We start from the raw sequence: 14,817 nt of genomic DNA, 5'->3' as shown, positions 1-14,817 counted from the left end.
AAGGCAATAAGGGTTTTGTTTGGCCACTGGGATTCCCCAGGCAAGGATCACAAAGTTCCGTCTCTGAAATGAGTTCAACCTTGGAACCACCTTGTCCCAAAGGGTGAGCAAGGCACTGATTGAACCCAACAAGCTATTTATAACAGTGTGGTTTTTGAAGGTGGGCCTGCTCCTTTCCTGTCACCTGTCCTGGGAGCTTATCCCCACTTCCTACACACACACACACACACACACACACACACACACACACAGTGCCAAGAGACCTGATATGTGGGAATAGGGGTGTGTCTTCTGGGAAGGATTCCCAAATCTGAATATGTTATAGGAGGGATCAGTGAATGTGATTACCTTCAGAAAAGCTGAGCCTGGGCTCTCCTGGGAAATGACTGGTCCCTTCTAAGAAAGTCTCTGAGAGAGATTTGGGTTATTTTAACAATTTTTTAATTGTTTTAATAAAACTAGGATACAGGGACATGGAGGAATGGGGATTCTGTGGTTCCCCCCCTGGAGAGCCTTTTGTGGGAGTGGGTAGAAGGCATCTCTGTGACCTGATTTTCCTGGCCTGAAGACTTAGCCAACATAAGGACCCTTTCTTGCTTTGTAGCAGCAGGCCCTAAGTTAGCTGTGCATGGTCATCAGAATCTGTGGGCGGAGGGATTTTGGTTTTGGGTAACCATGTATGTGTACAACTTTCTGAGGAATATTGCTGGGCTCGTATCTGGATAAAGGAATGGTCCTCTAGATTTGGGGAGATGAGACTGCCTCCTAGTGGGCTAGGACAAAGAGTGGCTGTCCCTGTAGCAGAGCCCAGAGCAGCGAGTCTGAAACGGCTGAGTGTGGTCCTATCCTTTTTCCCTAGACTTTGATGAGCCTTATGCTATGGTGGTGTTGGCAGAAGAGGAGTTGGTGGTGATTGACTTGAAGACAGCAGGCTGGCCAGCCATCCAAGCCCCATACCTAGCATCCCTACACTGTTCTGCCATTACTTGCTCCCACCACGTCTCTAGCATCTCCCTGAAGCTGTGGGAGAGGATCATTGCAGCTGGAAACAAACAGAATTCTCACTACTCAACCATGGTATGTTTACAGCCTGAAGGGGCCTGCTTTCATTGGCCCTTTTTCCTCCTCACAACCTCACACATTTGGGGGGCAGCTAGATGGCGCAGTGGATAAAGCACTGACCCTGGATTCAGGAGGACCTGAGTTCAAATCCAGCCTCAGACACTTGACACTTACTAGCTGTGTGACCCTGGGCAAGTCACTTAAGCCTCATTGCCCCACAAAAAAAAAAACAAAAACAAAAAGCAACCTCACACATTTGGCTAAAAGTCAAAATTGGGAGGGAGTTATATCATCTCAAAACTGGGCTTTCCTCTCTTTAGCATTCCCAGACTTTGTGGGCTAAGCTTTTGAGGCCTGGTCATATATTTTTCAGGTGTGGCCCATTGATGGGGGTACCAGTCTGGCCCCAGATCCACCTCAGAGGGACTTGCTGCTCACTGGGTAAGTAACTGTAACAATCCATTGCACACGGGGCAGGTGTGTTGAGTCTTATTTCCCCAGAGTGTATCTCCACTCTTAACTTCATCATATCCATATGCATACCTGGGCTCACACTCTTTCCCCATTCGTCACTGCTTATTCTGCCCACAGGCATGAGGATGGCACTGTGAGGTTCTGGGATGCCTCGGGTGTCTGCCTACGCCTGCTCTATAAGCTAAGCACAGTTCGTGTGTTCCTCACTGATACTGACCCCAACGACAACCTCAATGCAGTGGGGGAGGATGAGTGGCCCCCCTTGAGGAAGGTAAGGCCAGGCAGGTGCTCCTTTAAGAATGGGCAGGGCTGTGGGCACTGGGGAAACTTGTGTTTTCAGGGCTCACTGGGAAGGTCTCACTTTTTCCTTCCAACCTGGTCAGGTTGGCTCCTTCGATCCCTACAGTGATGACCCACGCCTAGGGATTCAGAAGATCTTCCTTTGCAAATATAGCGGTTACTTGGCAGTGGCAGGCACTGCAGGGCAGGTAAAAGGCTAAGGGCCTGAGCGGAGGGAGGGCACGATGGGTTTTGCTTCAGCCTAACTTGCCCTTCCTATCCCCTGCTAATCTGCGACCCTGGCTGTATGCTCCAGCCTCTTGTCCATCGGCCACAGCTCGAGTGGTATGTGCAGGACTTCAGGCCCTTCTGCTCTCAGGCAGCTAACAGCTCAGCCCCTCTGTTCCCTCTCTCTGCCCCCCAGGTGCTTGTATTAGAGTTGAACGATGAAGAGGCAGAGCATGTGGTGGACCACATGGAAGCCAACCTGTTGCAGGACCAAGAGGGCTATCGGTGGAAGGGGCACGAGAGGCTTCGGGCTCGGCAAGGGCCCATCTGCTTCGAGCCGGGCTTCCAGCCTTTCATCCTAGTACAGTGCCAGCCCCCAGCAGTGGTCACCTCGCTGGCCCTGCACTCAGAGTGGAAGCTTGTGGCCTTTGGCACAAGTCATGGCTTTGGGCTCTTTGATCACCAGCAGAAGAGACAGGTTTTTGTCAAGTAAGTAGCACCTCCCTTGGGGAAAAGGACCTGGGACACAGCTCAGACACCAAACATTTGTTAAGGGCTCACTATGCCCCAGGGACGATGTTAAATACAAAATAGAGTTTTTAAAAAACCCAACAGCCCCTGCCTTCCAGTAGCACACATTCTAATGGAGAAGACAACAGGTAAATAACTACTCACATGCAAGACATATAACAAGGTAGTGGAGGGGAAGCTAGGTGGTGCAGTGGATAGAGCACCGGCCCTGGAGTCAGGAGGACCTGAGTTCAAATCTGGCCTCAGACACTTGACTAGCTGTGTGACCCTGGGCAAGTCACTTAACCCCAATTGCCTCACCAAAAAAAAAAAACAAACAACCAATGTAGTGGAAGGTTGTCTCAGAGAGAAGGCACTGGCATGTGGGGAGAATAGAAAAGACCCCTGAAGAAGGTAGGGTTTGGGATGAGTCTTAAAGGGAAGCCAGGGCTGCTCGTAGGTAGAGGTAAGGTCTCTTGGCCATATCTTGTCACCTTAGTAATTCCATCTCATCTCCTTTAAGAGGAGGGGGAAAGTAAGGGATGAGTATACACGTTTCCTTTCCTCCCTTTCAATCTTCTGCTGGGAGCTTGTGTCATGAGCTGCATGGCTATCCAGGCCTCCACTTGAGGGGTTCTGACCTCTTGTGTCTGGCCATCCCTAGATGTACACTGCACCCCAGTGACCAGCTAGCCATGGAGGGCCCCCTGTCACGTGTAAAGTCTCTGAAGAAGTCCTTGCGGCAGTCATTCCGAAGAATGAGCCGGAGCAGGGCATCCAGTCGCAAGCGGCGCATGGCTGGCAACTCCGGAGAGGTAGGCCTAGAGAGAAGGGAAGAGGTTAATTTGGTCTTTCTTCTTGGCTCCCAGGAAGCAGAGAGCTGCACACCAGCAACATTAAAAGGGACTCTTCTTTCCCCTTTTCTGCATATCTTGGCTGCTTTGTGGAGAGGATGCAAAAATCTACACAATTCAGCAAAACAAATTCCTATGTTGGCTGTGTCCAAAATGTGTCTCCTCCTGAGTTTTAAGCCCATCACCTCTCTAGGAGGTCACGGGACTCATCAGTCCTCTGGACTCATGATTTATCATTTGTATTGATTAGAGTTCTTTCATCTTTCAGCGCTGCTTTTCTCGGTGTCCTTGTTGGCATTGTACTACTTTCTGCTCATTCCTTTTGCCAACCTCATCAAGGTCTTTCCTGTTTCCTCTGGAAATGTCTGTTTTGTCATTTCTTGCATTAGTCATAGACCATTGTTTATCCATTCCCCAACAGGTTTCTAGTTGCTGTCAGTCTTTTTGTGCTTGTGGGTTCTTCTTCTCTCTTTGATCTCCTTGGGGCATAGACCCAGGAGTGGCATTTCTTTACACACCTCTCCCTTCTGTGTCTCATCCCTCACTCTATTCCTCTCCCGTCCACCCCATCCCTAACTCCATCCCTGGCTTAGTTGCAGGAGTCAAATGCCAGAGCAGATCGAGCAGGCCTGCAAAACATGGAGCTGGCCCCGGTGCAAAGGAAGATTGAGGCGAGGTCAGCAGAGGACTCATTCACTGGCTTTGTCCGGACCCTGTACTTCGCTGACACCTACCTTCGGGACAGTGAGCAGCTTCTGTTCAGTCTAACTGGAGAGTGGAGAGGAGTGGAGAGGAGTGGGGAATGTGGGGCAGAGGGGAGCAACCACTGGCTGGCCCAGCATTACTTTTGTGCAACAACATATAGAGAGTCCTAGAGAATTCTGAACTTTCCCATCCTCCTTTCTACCATGTTCAGATCTTCTAGACAGTCAGAGTACCTGGCTTTGAGTCTTCATTCTTCTACTTATGAAGTGTATAATGCTGGGCAGTGAACTTTTCTGTGCCTCAGTTTCCTCATCTGGTTATAATACTCCCCCTCTGTAGGGATTACGTTCTAGGATGGAGGATGTGAACCTAGGTATATCTGGGATGGGGGGAAGGGGAGAAGACCCTGCAGAAGTGGTCGCTTGTGTCCACAATGACTTGCCGTTCCTGGCTTTGGTCTTCTGGGCTACCTAGAAAGTGGATGTACTGGAAAATTCTACCCCTCTTCCAGGGAGATAGGTGACTTAGGACCTTTTGTACTTTCACAGATTCTTGCCACTGCCCATCCCTGTGGGTAGGCACCAATGGTGGCACAGTCTATGCCTTTTCCTTGCGCGTTCCGCCTCCTGACAGGAGAATGGAGGAACCTATCAGAGCTGAACAGGGTGAGTGGTTCGTGGGAGGGCCTGACCTTAGTGGTAGTGATGGGGGAAACCAGTCTCTCTTTCACAGCATAAAACAAGGACTCCTTGAAGCTGGTCAAGGGGTGTGCCCCCACTTCACCACTGTCCCACCTTTCCTCCCTATAGCCAAAGAGATCCAGTTGATGCACCGTGCCCCCGTGATAGGCATCCTAGTCCTGGATGGGCGAGGATTGCCCCTCCCAGAGCCCCTGGAGGCAGCCCATGACCTCTCAAAGAGCCCGGATATGCAGGGGAGCCACCAGCTCCTTGTCGTGTCTGAAGAGCAGTTCAAGGTAGTCAGCAGGCAGGGGCTGCTCCTTGATCTTGAGACTAATGGAAACCAGCCCTCTCTGCTAGCTCTTTTGCCTTTCTTTGTATCTCTAACACTTAGCACAGGGCCTGGCATAGAAAAGGTGCTTAATAAATGATTATTGACTGGGTGTTTCTGGGCATAGGGGCTGCTAGCAGCACATGAAAATTTCCCTTCCATTAACATAGCCCAGAAGAAGCGGAACAGGTCTGCTTTGTAAGGTGGGCTCAGACTGGGGTATTGGAAATGGATCCCAGGTCTTGGGGGGGGGGGGAGGGCAATGAGGGTTAAGTGACTTGCCCAGGGTCACACAGTAAGTGTCAAGTGTCTGAGGCTGGATTTGAACTCGGGTCCTCCTGAATCCAGGGCCAGTGCTTTATCCACTGTGCCACCTAGCAGCTCCCGCAAGTCTTGTTTCAGCAGTAGGTCACCACACATGGGGCTCTGTATGGGGTGATTTTGTACATATAGAAGGAGGAGAAGGTGTGAACCCCGATTCCAAGGAGGGAGAGCATATATGACATTGAGGAGGGGTATTAGGATAGGACGAAGAGTGATGATAACTAAATCACCTGGAAAGGCTTCCTGAAGGAGTTCATTTTTCTGCAGAACTAGATGAAGGAAGTGATAGGCTTCGGTAGAGAGGAATGAGGAAGAAATTCTTCTCCCCCCCACCCCCTAACCCTGGGAGATATGATTGGCATGTGTACAAGCCAGTACATGGCAGAGGATAGATGAAAACTCCTATTTGGAAGAGAGGGGAGCTTGGGTAATAATGTTGTGTTCCCCCTTTTCTCCTTCCACCCCACCCCATAGGTGTTCACTCTGCCCAAGGTTAGCGCAAAGCTGAAACTAAAGCTCACTGCACTGGAGGGCTCACGGGTACGACGGGTCAGCGTGGCCCACTTTGGCAGCTGCAAGGCAGAGGACTATGGAGAACACCACCTAACTGTCCTCACAAATCTGGGCGACGTCCAGGTAGTCTCCTTGCCCTTCCTCAAGCCCCAGGTACGATACGGCTGCATCCGCAAGGAGGACGTCAGTGGGATTGCTTCCTGTGTCTTCACCAAGTTTGGCCAAGGTACAGTGGCCTTGGGCCCCCAAACCAAGACCAGGCAGGCCTTCCATGCCCTTGTGCCCTGAGCCTCTCTTGTTCTTTGTGCAGGGTGGGCACAGAAGGCTGAGCCCCTTCATGAATTTTCCTAGAACGTTGTTCTGCCTGCTGATCCAAGGGTTATAACCATCAGCAATGCTCAGGATAGAAGTGGGTGCCTGGACAGGGGCTGGATGGGGATAGGACTGATGTACTGAAGAGGCTGTCAAGGAAAGGGCAAATTTGAGACCTGAGGGGATGCTGCTCATTCCCCTCTTTCGATTTCTTGCTAGATGCACACCTTGTCATCTCTGCCCCTTTCCTTAACTCTGCAGGCTTCTACCTGATCTCACCCTCGGAGTTTGAGAGGTTCTCTCTCTCCACAAAATGGTTGGTTGAGCCTCGGTGTTTAGTGGATACAGCAGACACCAAGAACCACTATACTACCCGCAATGGGTCTGGGGGCAGGAGGGCCCCAAACAAAGCGAGGTGAGGAGGAGAGCTGGTTCAGGTCGGGAGCTGTGGTCTGAATTCTCCGTCTTTAAATGTCTCCACCCCAGGGGCCAGGAAGCAGCAGGAATTGGGAGGTGGGGGGGGGGGCTGGGTGGACCAACTTAAGCAGAAGTTGCTTCCTGGCTCTTAGAAAATCTCATATCTCCTCCCTGCAGGAACTCGGGGAGCCTAGGAGATGGAGGAGGTAAGTAAATCTACCTATAGAGCGTGGGTATATTGAAGAAACCACTCAGGTAGGGCCGAAGCTTTGTGAGAATGGGGATAAAGGGGAAATTTTGAGTGGGTCTTGATGGTAAAGAAGTGGCTCCCTTTTCAGATGTTTGTCAGCTCAAGTGAGCCCTGGATGAAGGGGTAGGGGGCCAGGTACCCTTTATGTCTGTCTGAGCTGGGAGTGAAAAGGGGGCATTCCTAAGAACATTGGTGTCAGGCTCAGAAGAGGGTGGGGGGAGCACCAAACCCATCCCTGGTGGACTGCATGTTGACATTAGCATCATCTATATTCTGTTGTATTTGTTTAATTTGTTAAATATTTCCAAATTGGTCATACTGGAGAGTGGGGCAGGCTAACCCAGAGTCCTGTTCAGGACTCTGCAAAGAGCTTTTGTTTAGGTGGGCTTATAACTATCTACCATATTACAAATTTTAATGTCTTAGTATTATTACAAAAGTGGTTTTAACTTCGAGGACCCTGTGAAAGGGTCTTGAGGACCCCCACCGGCATCCCCAAACCACTACACTTTGCAAACCACAACCTCAGAACATTCCCCTGGTGCCAGGGTTGGGATAGCATGGGGAAGAGAGGAACCAGGGTCCAGATTCACTGGGTCTGTGGACTCCTCTTCCTTGCAGGGAGGAGTCAGGAACCATTGATGGAACGGGCCCTACTCAATGATGAGAGTAAGTGGGGAAATTTGAGAGGATCTGAACTGGGGAAGAAACAGAAATGAGTATCCTAGCGGGAAACCTGAGAACAGAGATGAGACTTAGTGAATGATTTCCCTGAGATCTGAAAAAGACCGGTCCTGGGAACCAGGTACCTTATGGGCAATATCCTGAGTTCATTGGCAGGAAAAGAAAGATGGGGCATTTGGTGATGTCTGAAATACCACCAGACCCACTTTCCCCTACCCACCCCCATCTCACAGTATATGTAAAGTGGGACTATCACCATTTGTAAGATATTTGGGTGTAAGGCAACACATCCGAGCCCCTCCCCCCCTCCCAAACGCTAGGATGGGGCAGTGTCTTCCTTGAAGCATCCCTCTCATCCTCAGTAACATAGCTCAGACCCCACTTTCTATTCCTGAATTCCTCTCCTGCCGCCATCACCACCACACAGCTGCCCTGCCCTCCCTCCCTCCCAAACTACCTTGCACCTTGTTACTTTGCATTTATTCTTTATTTGCCGACACAGGGCTTTATGAAACATATAATATAGTAGTGCTTATTGTCTCTTCCTGCCCCTATCCTGTTAGAATGTAATCTTCTTGCAGGTAGGGAGTTTTATTCCTTACCTTTGTATTCCCAGCAACTGGCATAATGCCTGGTATATATAATTGCTTGTGGATCGATTCTCTTTGCAGGAGTCCTGAAGGAGATCCAAAGCACTTTGGAAGGTGACAGAGGGTGAGTGTGTTCCCATGCCTGCCTCTGCTTGCTCCCCCCCCCAAAAAAAAAAAAAAATGAAAAAATGGAACCAGGATTCACTCAGCAGTGCAACTCCACTCCCTATGGCTGGAGAAGACACTGTCCCAGGGGACCTGGGGTGTTTTTTTCTTGCATTCTACAGGATACCATTTTTATATCATGTTTCTAGTTCCCAGGATAGTCCTGGAGGACCTACCCAGGCCTCCCCTGTACAGATGTTTATTGAATTGAATGGAGTGTACTTAACCTCACTAGGTCCCAGCTAGGCAGTGACAGTTTTCTCTCTGCAGGAGTTATGGGGAGTGGTATTCCCAGCAAGTTGCAGTAGGACGTAGACACAATAATGGTGGAGGTAGGTGACTTTGGAGGGTCCTGGGCAGGGGTGCCTCCACACTCTGCTACCATGGGCTTTCCATACACACAGGTTTTTTGGGGGAGCCCTTGAGACTAATCAGAAGGAACCCCACCCCAGACAGGCATCCAGGCGTCCTGGGAGGTACTGAGGGGAGTGCCCAAGGTCCCAGAGAACAGGGATTCCTCTGTTCCATCTTCTTAAGTGTTCTACCCATGGAAAACCCCACCCGTAAAAACCCCAGGAGGGACACACACCCCACACGCACTGGCTCCCTGTCTCTCATGCCAAGGCTGCTTTCAGAAATGCTTATAGCTCAGGGCTTGTTACATAGTAGACTCAGGGACTCCCTCACTGAGGGATTCCAGCCTTCCTTGGACACTTAGGTGTTCTTCTACCCATCTCCCTCCTTCCCACCCCACCCTCACCGCCCAGTCCTTCTGGAAACCTGTTTGGTGGGTCACTGTCTGAGGATTGCTCTTATCCCATGAAGATGCCTAGTTGCCCGTTTTTTGTGTTTTTCTATTTCTCCAGTAGAGTGATGGATGCAGATACAGAGGCTGCCTCACAGACTTAAGTGCCACAACACTACTGAAGGTCCTACCATGGAGGGTGCTGACCCTGGTGGAAGTCTGGGTGGGGCCTGTCCAGAGTTGGACAGGAAACCCCCCCGCCCAGCCTGCACCTCTGCTGCTTCTCCAGCCTCTCCAACCACCACCATCCCCCACCCCCACCCCCTTTGGTAGGGGGTAAGGTTGGAATCCAGAGACATCCCCAATGGACAGGATGACCCCTTTCCCCACTTCTTGTCTGTCTTAGTCCCTTTTGTCAATGTTTGCACAGTTTTTATTCTCTTCCTCTCCCTCTTCCCCTCCTTTTGTAGTGGGATGAGTTTTAAATTATAAATTTTAACTGCATCTGGGTGAAAAAGTTTTTAATAAATACCTTATTACCTCTTTGCTGGACTGACCCAATGATTTATTTGGTACTTTTAAAAAAATCCGGTAGGGTTTTACATTTAAATGAATGTGGATTTTTAGAAATGTACTGTCAGCTGAGTCCCTGAGGGAGCTGGGACCCCCTGAGGGCTGAGGGCATAGGGTCTTATCCCCTAAACCCCCTGGGGGGAGACTCTATTCTTTTAGCTGTTTTTTAAAACGGAGCAAACCATGTCTGAACACTGTGGCCTGGTCTTTTTGGAATAAAGGACTAGAGTGTTTATTATCTTAATGTCTGTGTCTGTCTATTCATGCATCCTTGCCCTGCTTGGGAGGTAGCTAGAAACATTCTGTTTTGTCCGCCCTTTGTGGTTTCCCCTCCCCAAGTCCTCTCTCAGCTCTGGGGAGAAGAAGTTCCCAGGTGAACCACCTTCCCCCAGTGAGGTGCCATTCTAATCCAGGTGAAAAACTTGCCAACTTCTCTGCCATTGTTTCTGGCTGGCTGGCTGTGGGGGAGAGGGGGGAATTGGTCTCCAAAGTCTCTTCCAAGTCTGTGTTCTATGACTCTGAAGGTGGTACCAGCAGAACACAGTAATGTTTGTGGAAACATTGCCAAGCTGAACTCAGAAGGAATACAACAACTGATCCTCGTCCCCAAGGACAGATGATGACAGGTTTCCTTCTTGTCAGTAGAGAGGTGGGGGAACCACAGGTGTGAAATGTTGTGTAGGTACACAGGTATAATAACATCTATGGGGGCAGCTAGGTGGCATAGTGGATAAAGCACCAACCATGGATTTAGGAAGACCTGAGTTCAAATCCGGCCTCAGACACTTGACACTTACTAGCTGTGTGACCCTGGGCAAGTCACTTAACCCCCATTGCCCTGCAAAAAACAAACAAAAAAAAACCCAAAATAACATCTATGTGTCAGTTTTGCTTAACTCTTCTTTGTACAAGGGAAGAATCTTTAGGGATATGCTAGGATGTCAGGAAAATACCTAGTGTAAAAAGCAGGAATAAAACTATGACTAGGGCAAGTGCTAAAGAGTATAGTCAAACCTTGAACTATTTTGACTCGTAAGGAGAAGGGTAATATGGAAGGTAAGTCTCTTTAGAGACTCCTTGGGTTTTCCTTGGGGTTTGTTTGTATGGACCAAGGTGACCCATGAAATATTTCTTTAGCTGTAGAGCTTATGAAGCAACAAAATGTCCCTAGTAAGAAGAAAGTGACCTTTCCCATCAGGCCTTAGTCCCATTCTGTCAAAATGTACCTCACAGCCTGGAATGTGAATCTGAGCATTAGCCTAGAAATTAGGAGACCCTGGGCAAGCCCCTTGGGCCTCAATTTTCTCATTTGTAAAATACAGGTGTTGGGGTGGGGGCAGCTAGGTGGTACAGTGGATAAAGCACCAACCTTGGATTCAGGAGGACCTGAGTTCAAATCCAGCCTAAGACACTTGACACTAGCTGTGTGGCTCTAGGCAATCACTTAACCCTCATTGCCCCGCAAAAAAAAAAAAAAAAATACAGGTGTTGGGCTACATCAGATGCTCATAGATCTGGAAAAGAACTCAAGCCATCAAGTCTAACCACCTCCCCCCATTTTATAGATAAGGAGACTGAGGCCCAGGGAAGCTGTGGCTTGCTTATTTGAACCCAGGTCCTCTGACTCCAACGTCAATAGTCTCTAGCATGCCACCTCCCTAGATGATTTCTTCCAACTCTAGTTTCTATGCTCCTAACTTTTTTTTAATTTTCCCTTCTAATTCTTAACATTCTTGACTTTGTAGATTCAAGGGTCCTTACACTCACATAATCCAACTTCATTTGACAGATGTGGAACCACCCTCAGAATGGTCAAATAAGTTCATACGTGAATTCCAACTCTCTTTCCACTACACCACAAATTAATAAATGTAGAAACTGAGGCTAAGGGAAATTCTGACTTTTCACTGAACTGTTGACTGACCTATCACCATCTTATTTGATTCCAATGCTGAACCCAAACTACTAGGGAACTGGCTTTGAGTCAGGCCAGAACATCCAGCCCAGAACACTAGGGTAACAGCAAGCTAATGCTAGATGCCAGGTCTCCTAAATGCTAATGGATAATAATTTCTAGTAAGGTTCAGAGTCTTTTGGGAAGATCAAATGAGATCATGTATATGAAAGCCTTTGTGAGCTGTAAAACACTACAAGTTAGTGCATTATTATAATGAGGTGAATAGGTGTGGCCTTGGCCTATCTGGGACAAAACTATTGTGTAAAATATTTGGAGAAGTGGGACTGGGGGTAACTCCTTAAACCATTGTCCTGAAGGACAGTCACTTTTGTCAAAAGGGTGAGACTTGGAAGGATGCCTGGTCTCAGATGGGTGGGGACCATAAACCTGGCCAACATAAATGAATTTGTAACTATTTCAAAAGGTCAATGCCTTCCTTGTAGTGTGTATAACGCACGTGTATATGCACATGTGTATATGTTGTTTAGTTGTCCTCAGTCATATCTGACCCTTTGCGGGTAGGGGTTCTTGGCAAAGATACTGGAGTGGTTTGCCATTTCCTTCTCCAGCTTATTTTATAGCTAGTAATTATCTGAGGCTGGATTTGAACTCGGGTCTTCCTGACTCCAGATCTGGCATTCTATCTACTGTGCCACCCAGCTGTCCACATGTGTACATGAATACATTATACACACACATACACATAATTTTTTGCTGCTTGATGTCATGGTCCTCTCTGTTTTGTCAGGTTAACCAAAGCCTCCCAATTCTTACCCAGTACGGTCCATGTATTGCAGTCTTCACTGAGACCCAATAACCATCTCTTGGGCCAGGAATTCAGGACTAGTTTCCTGGTTAGCAATCAGTATCAACCATTGCTTGCTGAGCCTCCATGGTGGTAGTTGGTGTCAAACTTTGGGTTACAGAGTTATCAGTAAGACGTGGTCTCTGCCGCCAAGGAACTTGTAATCTAAAGGGAGTTAGATGGGCATGGAAATTTTTAGATTATGTTTAGTTAGCTATAAAGAAACAGCGTAGTATGCTAGAGAAAATGCTGAGCAGAGTCAGGTGTTGTGAAAATTTCTAAGTCGCAGTATTAGAGAAAAAACCAAAGTCTCCAAGCCAAAATCATAGGTTTATGGAGAGAGGCATCCTGTCTCACAATAAAGCTGGTCTCAGGTCTAGGACCCAAAGACCCTGAGCATCAAGATCCTTGGATATTTACACACAATGACTCCTCCCACAATTTGTAACATAACACAAGGGGTACAAATACAATAAGTATGAAACAGGAAGAAAGAAACCATCAGTCAGATACTAGCATAGTCACTTGCCATTCTATATATCCTATTTAAAATAACCCTTTTACTAAGTAACAGGCTCATAACAAGAAAGCATCTACTGGATTGTGTCTTTACCATCTCGGACACAGCCCCTCTGGCTTGTATTTCTCTGAGTTGTTTCTCTGCTATCAAGAATTTCCGCCATATTGGTCAAGTTTGGCTTTACAACTTCTCCCCAGCTCTGATTAGTCCCTTATAGCTCAGAAGTTACTATTTTAGATATCTGACCTTTAAGCTGATTGGTAGCTATACCTAACTACAACTGGAAGTCAAATAGTTGAATTTCAGGTAAGTTGTAGAGTAGTCAGCATTTGCATTAGCTCCTTTCAATATCTTACTTCATTATTATTTTCTTAAGCTACTAAAGAATATCTAAATATTTTTGATTAGTACTGCTATTAAATCACTTGTATCTAAGGGTTGGGGAAAATCTCATTCACACAGAAAAGCTTGCATTTGAATCCTGCCATAGTAATGATAAATAACTAACATTTATATAGAGCTTTACAGTTAGAAAAGTGCTTTACATATCACTTTATCCTCACATTAACCCTCGGAAGTAAGTATTATTATCCCCATTTTTAAAATGAGGAAATGAAGGCTAAGTGACTCGCCGTGTAATTCAGCTTCTTAAGTACATCACTGTCCACTATGCCAACAAGTTGCTTCTGTGAGAAGCTGAACAAGTCACTTAACTTTGAACCTGTCTTCTGTTAAATGGGCATAACATCAGATAGTCAACAAGCATTTTTTAATCACCCACTATGTGCCAGCTACTGTATTATGTGCTAGGCGCTATAATAATACCCATAATGCTTATCCAACAAGGCCATTGTGAGACTCAAATGAGCTAATGTATGTGAGTGAAGTGCTTTGTTAACCTTAAAACCCTACAGCTATTGCTAGTATTACATGTAGTTCCCCCCTCTAGGAACTATTTTCTTTTCTTTTTGTTTTTTTTAGTGAGGCAATTGAGGTTAAGTGACTTACCCAGGGTGACACAGCTAGTAAGTGTTAAGTGTCTGAGGCCGGATTTGAACTCAGGTACTCCTGACTCCGGGGCCAGTGCTCTATCCACTGTGCCATCTAGCTGCCCCAGGAACTATTTTCTAAAAGGCTGACTACCTCAAGTTCCAAAGTACTCTATAGATATGCATTCCTAGAACTACAGTTCACAAGCCCCCACCAGTATATTTTCCTTTAATAATCATCCAGTAGATCCAATTATCTCAAAGGCATTTACTGAGATGGCATAGCATCAATAGTAGTAGCAAAACACTCTGATAAACTTGGCATACTCTCCCTGCAACCATACACAGAATCAGTATGCAGAGTGAGCACAGAATACACAAGAAGAGAGGCACATAGGCAACATAAGTGGCCAACTCATACCTCTAACATCTCAGAGTCCTATGTCCCTTTTCTTCTCATGATATCTTTGCGTTGCTGGACTCAGTGGTAGGCGCTCAGCTGAGTTTTCTGGGCATGTTCCTTCAGTTTAGCTCCCAGTGGCCAAGACTGCCTTTCTTTTCAGTTTCCAGAGGTCACACTCCTCTAAACAACTGTCTCCTGCTTGGACACCTTGGGCTTGCCTTCTACTAGATGTGATTAGCTCAGCTGCAGTATTCCAGGGCCAATTGGAGGTTGGTGGAAGGAAAGAATCCTCTTACAATTACCCTATAATAAAGGCAAAAAAGAAAAGACCAACAGCAAAGTTCTTCCATAATTAGTTCTCTGCTGCCAATGAACACACTCCAGAGCTGTCCCTGGACTTGACTGCCTCTAGAGCTGTTGAACTTGCATTTGTTTTTTTGTTTTTTT

The 14,817-nt window shown here is 47.4% G+C and overlaps 1 protein-coding gene across 2 annotated transcripts in view; it reads left to right on the top strand.

Moving 5' to 3' along the window:
- Positions 1-9,675, top strand: part of LLGL2 (LLGL scribble cell polarity complex component 2) — a 78,364-nt gene extending 68,689 nt beyond the window's left edge. For both annotated transcript variants that reach the window (XM_043999381.1, XM_043999382.1), the window contains exons 11-26: positions 860-1,077; positions 1,436-1,503; positions 1,654-1,807; positions 1,920-2,024; positions 2,240-2,532; positions 3,218-3,368; positions 4,001-4,151; positions 4,661-4,777; positions 4,922-5,088; positions 5,922-6,186; positions 6,534-6,687; positions 6,867-6,895; positions 7,561-7,608; positions 8,295-8,337; positions 8,649-8,710; positions 9,245-9,675. In XM_043999381.1, the coding sequence (XP_043855316.1) occupies positions 860-1,077; positions 1,436-1,503; positions 1,654-1,807; positions 1,920-2,024; positions 2,240-2,532; positions 3,218-3,368; positions 4,001-4,151; positions 4,661-4,777; positions 4,922-5,088; positions 5,922-6,186; positions 6,534-6,687; positions 6,867-6,895; positions 7,561-7,608; positions 8,295-8,337; positions 8,649-8,710; positions 9,245-9,252 (2,033 nt within the window). In that variant the 3' untranslated portion in view covers positions 9,253-9,675. The remainder of the gene's footprint in view (positions 1-859; positions 1,078-1,435; positions 1,504-1,653; positions 1,808-1,919; positions 2,025-2,239; positions 2,533-3,217; positions 3,369-4,000; positions 4,152-4,660; positions 4,778-4,921; positions 5,089-5,921; positions 6,187-6,533; positions 6,688-6,866; positions 6,896-7,560; positions 7,609-8,294; positions 8,338-8,648; positions 8,711-9,244) is intronic.
- Positions 9,676-14,817: the final 5,142 nt, after the last annotated feature.

This window comes from Dromiciops gliroides, chromosome 4 (genome assembly GCF_019393635.1).
Source record: "Dromiciops gliroides isolate mDroGli1 chromosome 4, mDroGli1.pri, whole genome shotgun sequence".
NCBI classification, from domain to species: Eukaryota; Metazoa; Chordata; class Mammalia; order Microbiotheria; family Microbiotheriidae; genus Dromiciops; species Dromiciops gliroides.
Note: the sequence above shows the minus strand (reverse complement) of the source record. Positions and strands in the feature narration are given on the sequence as shown.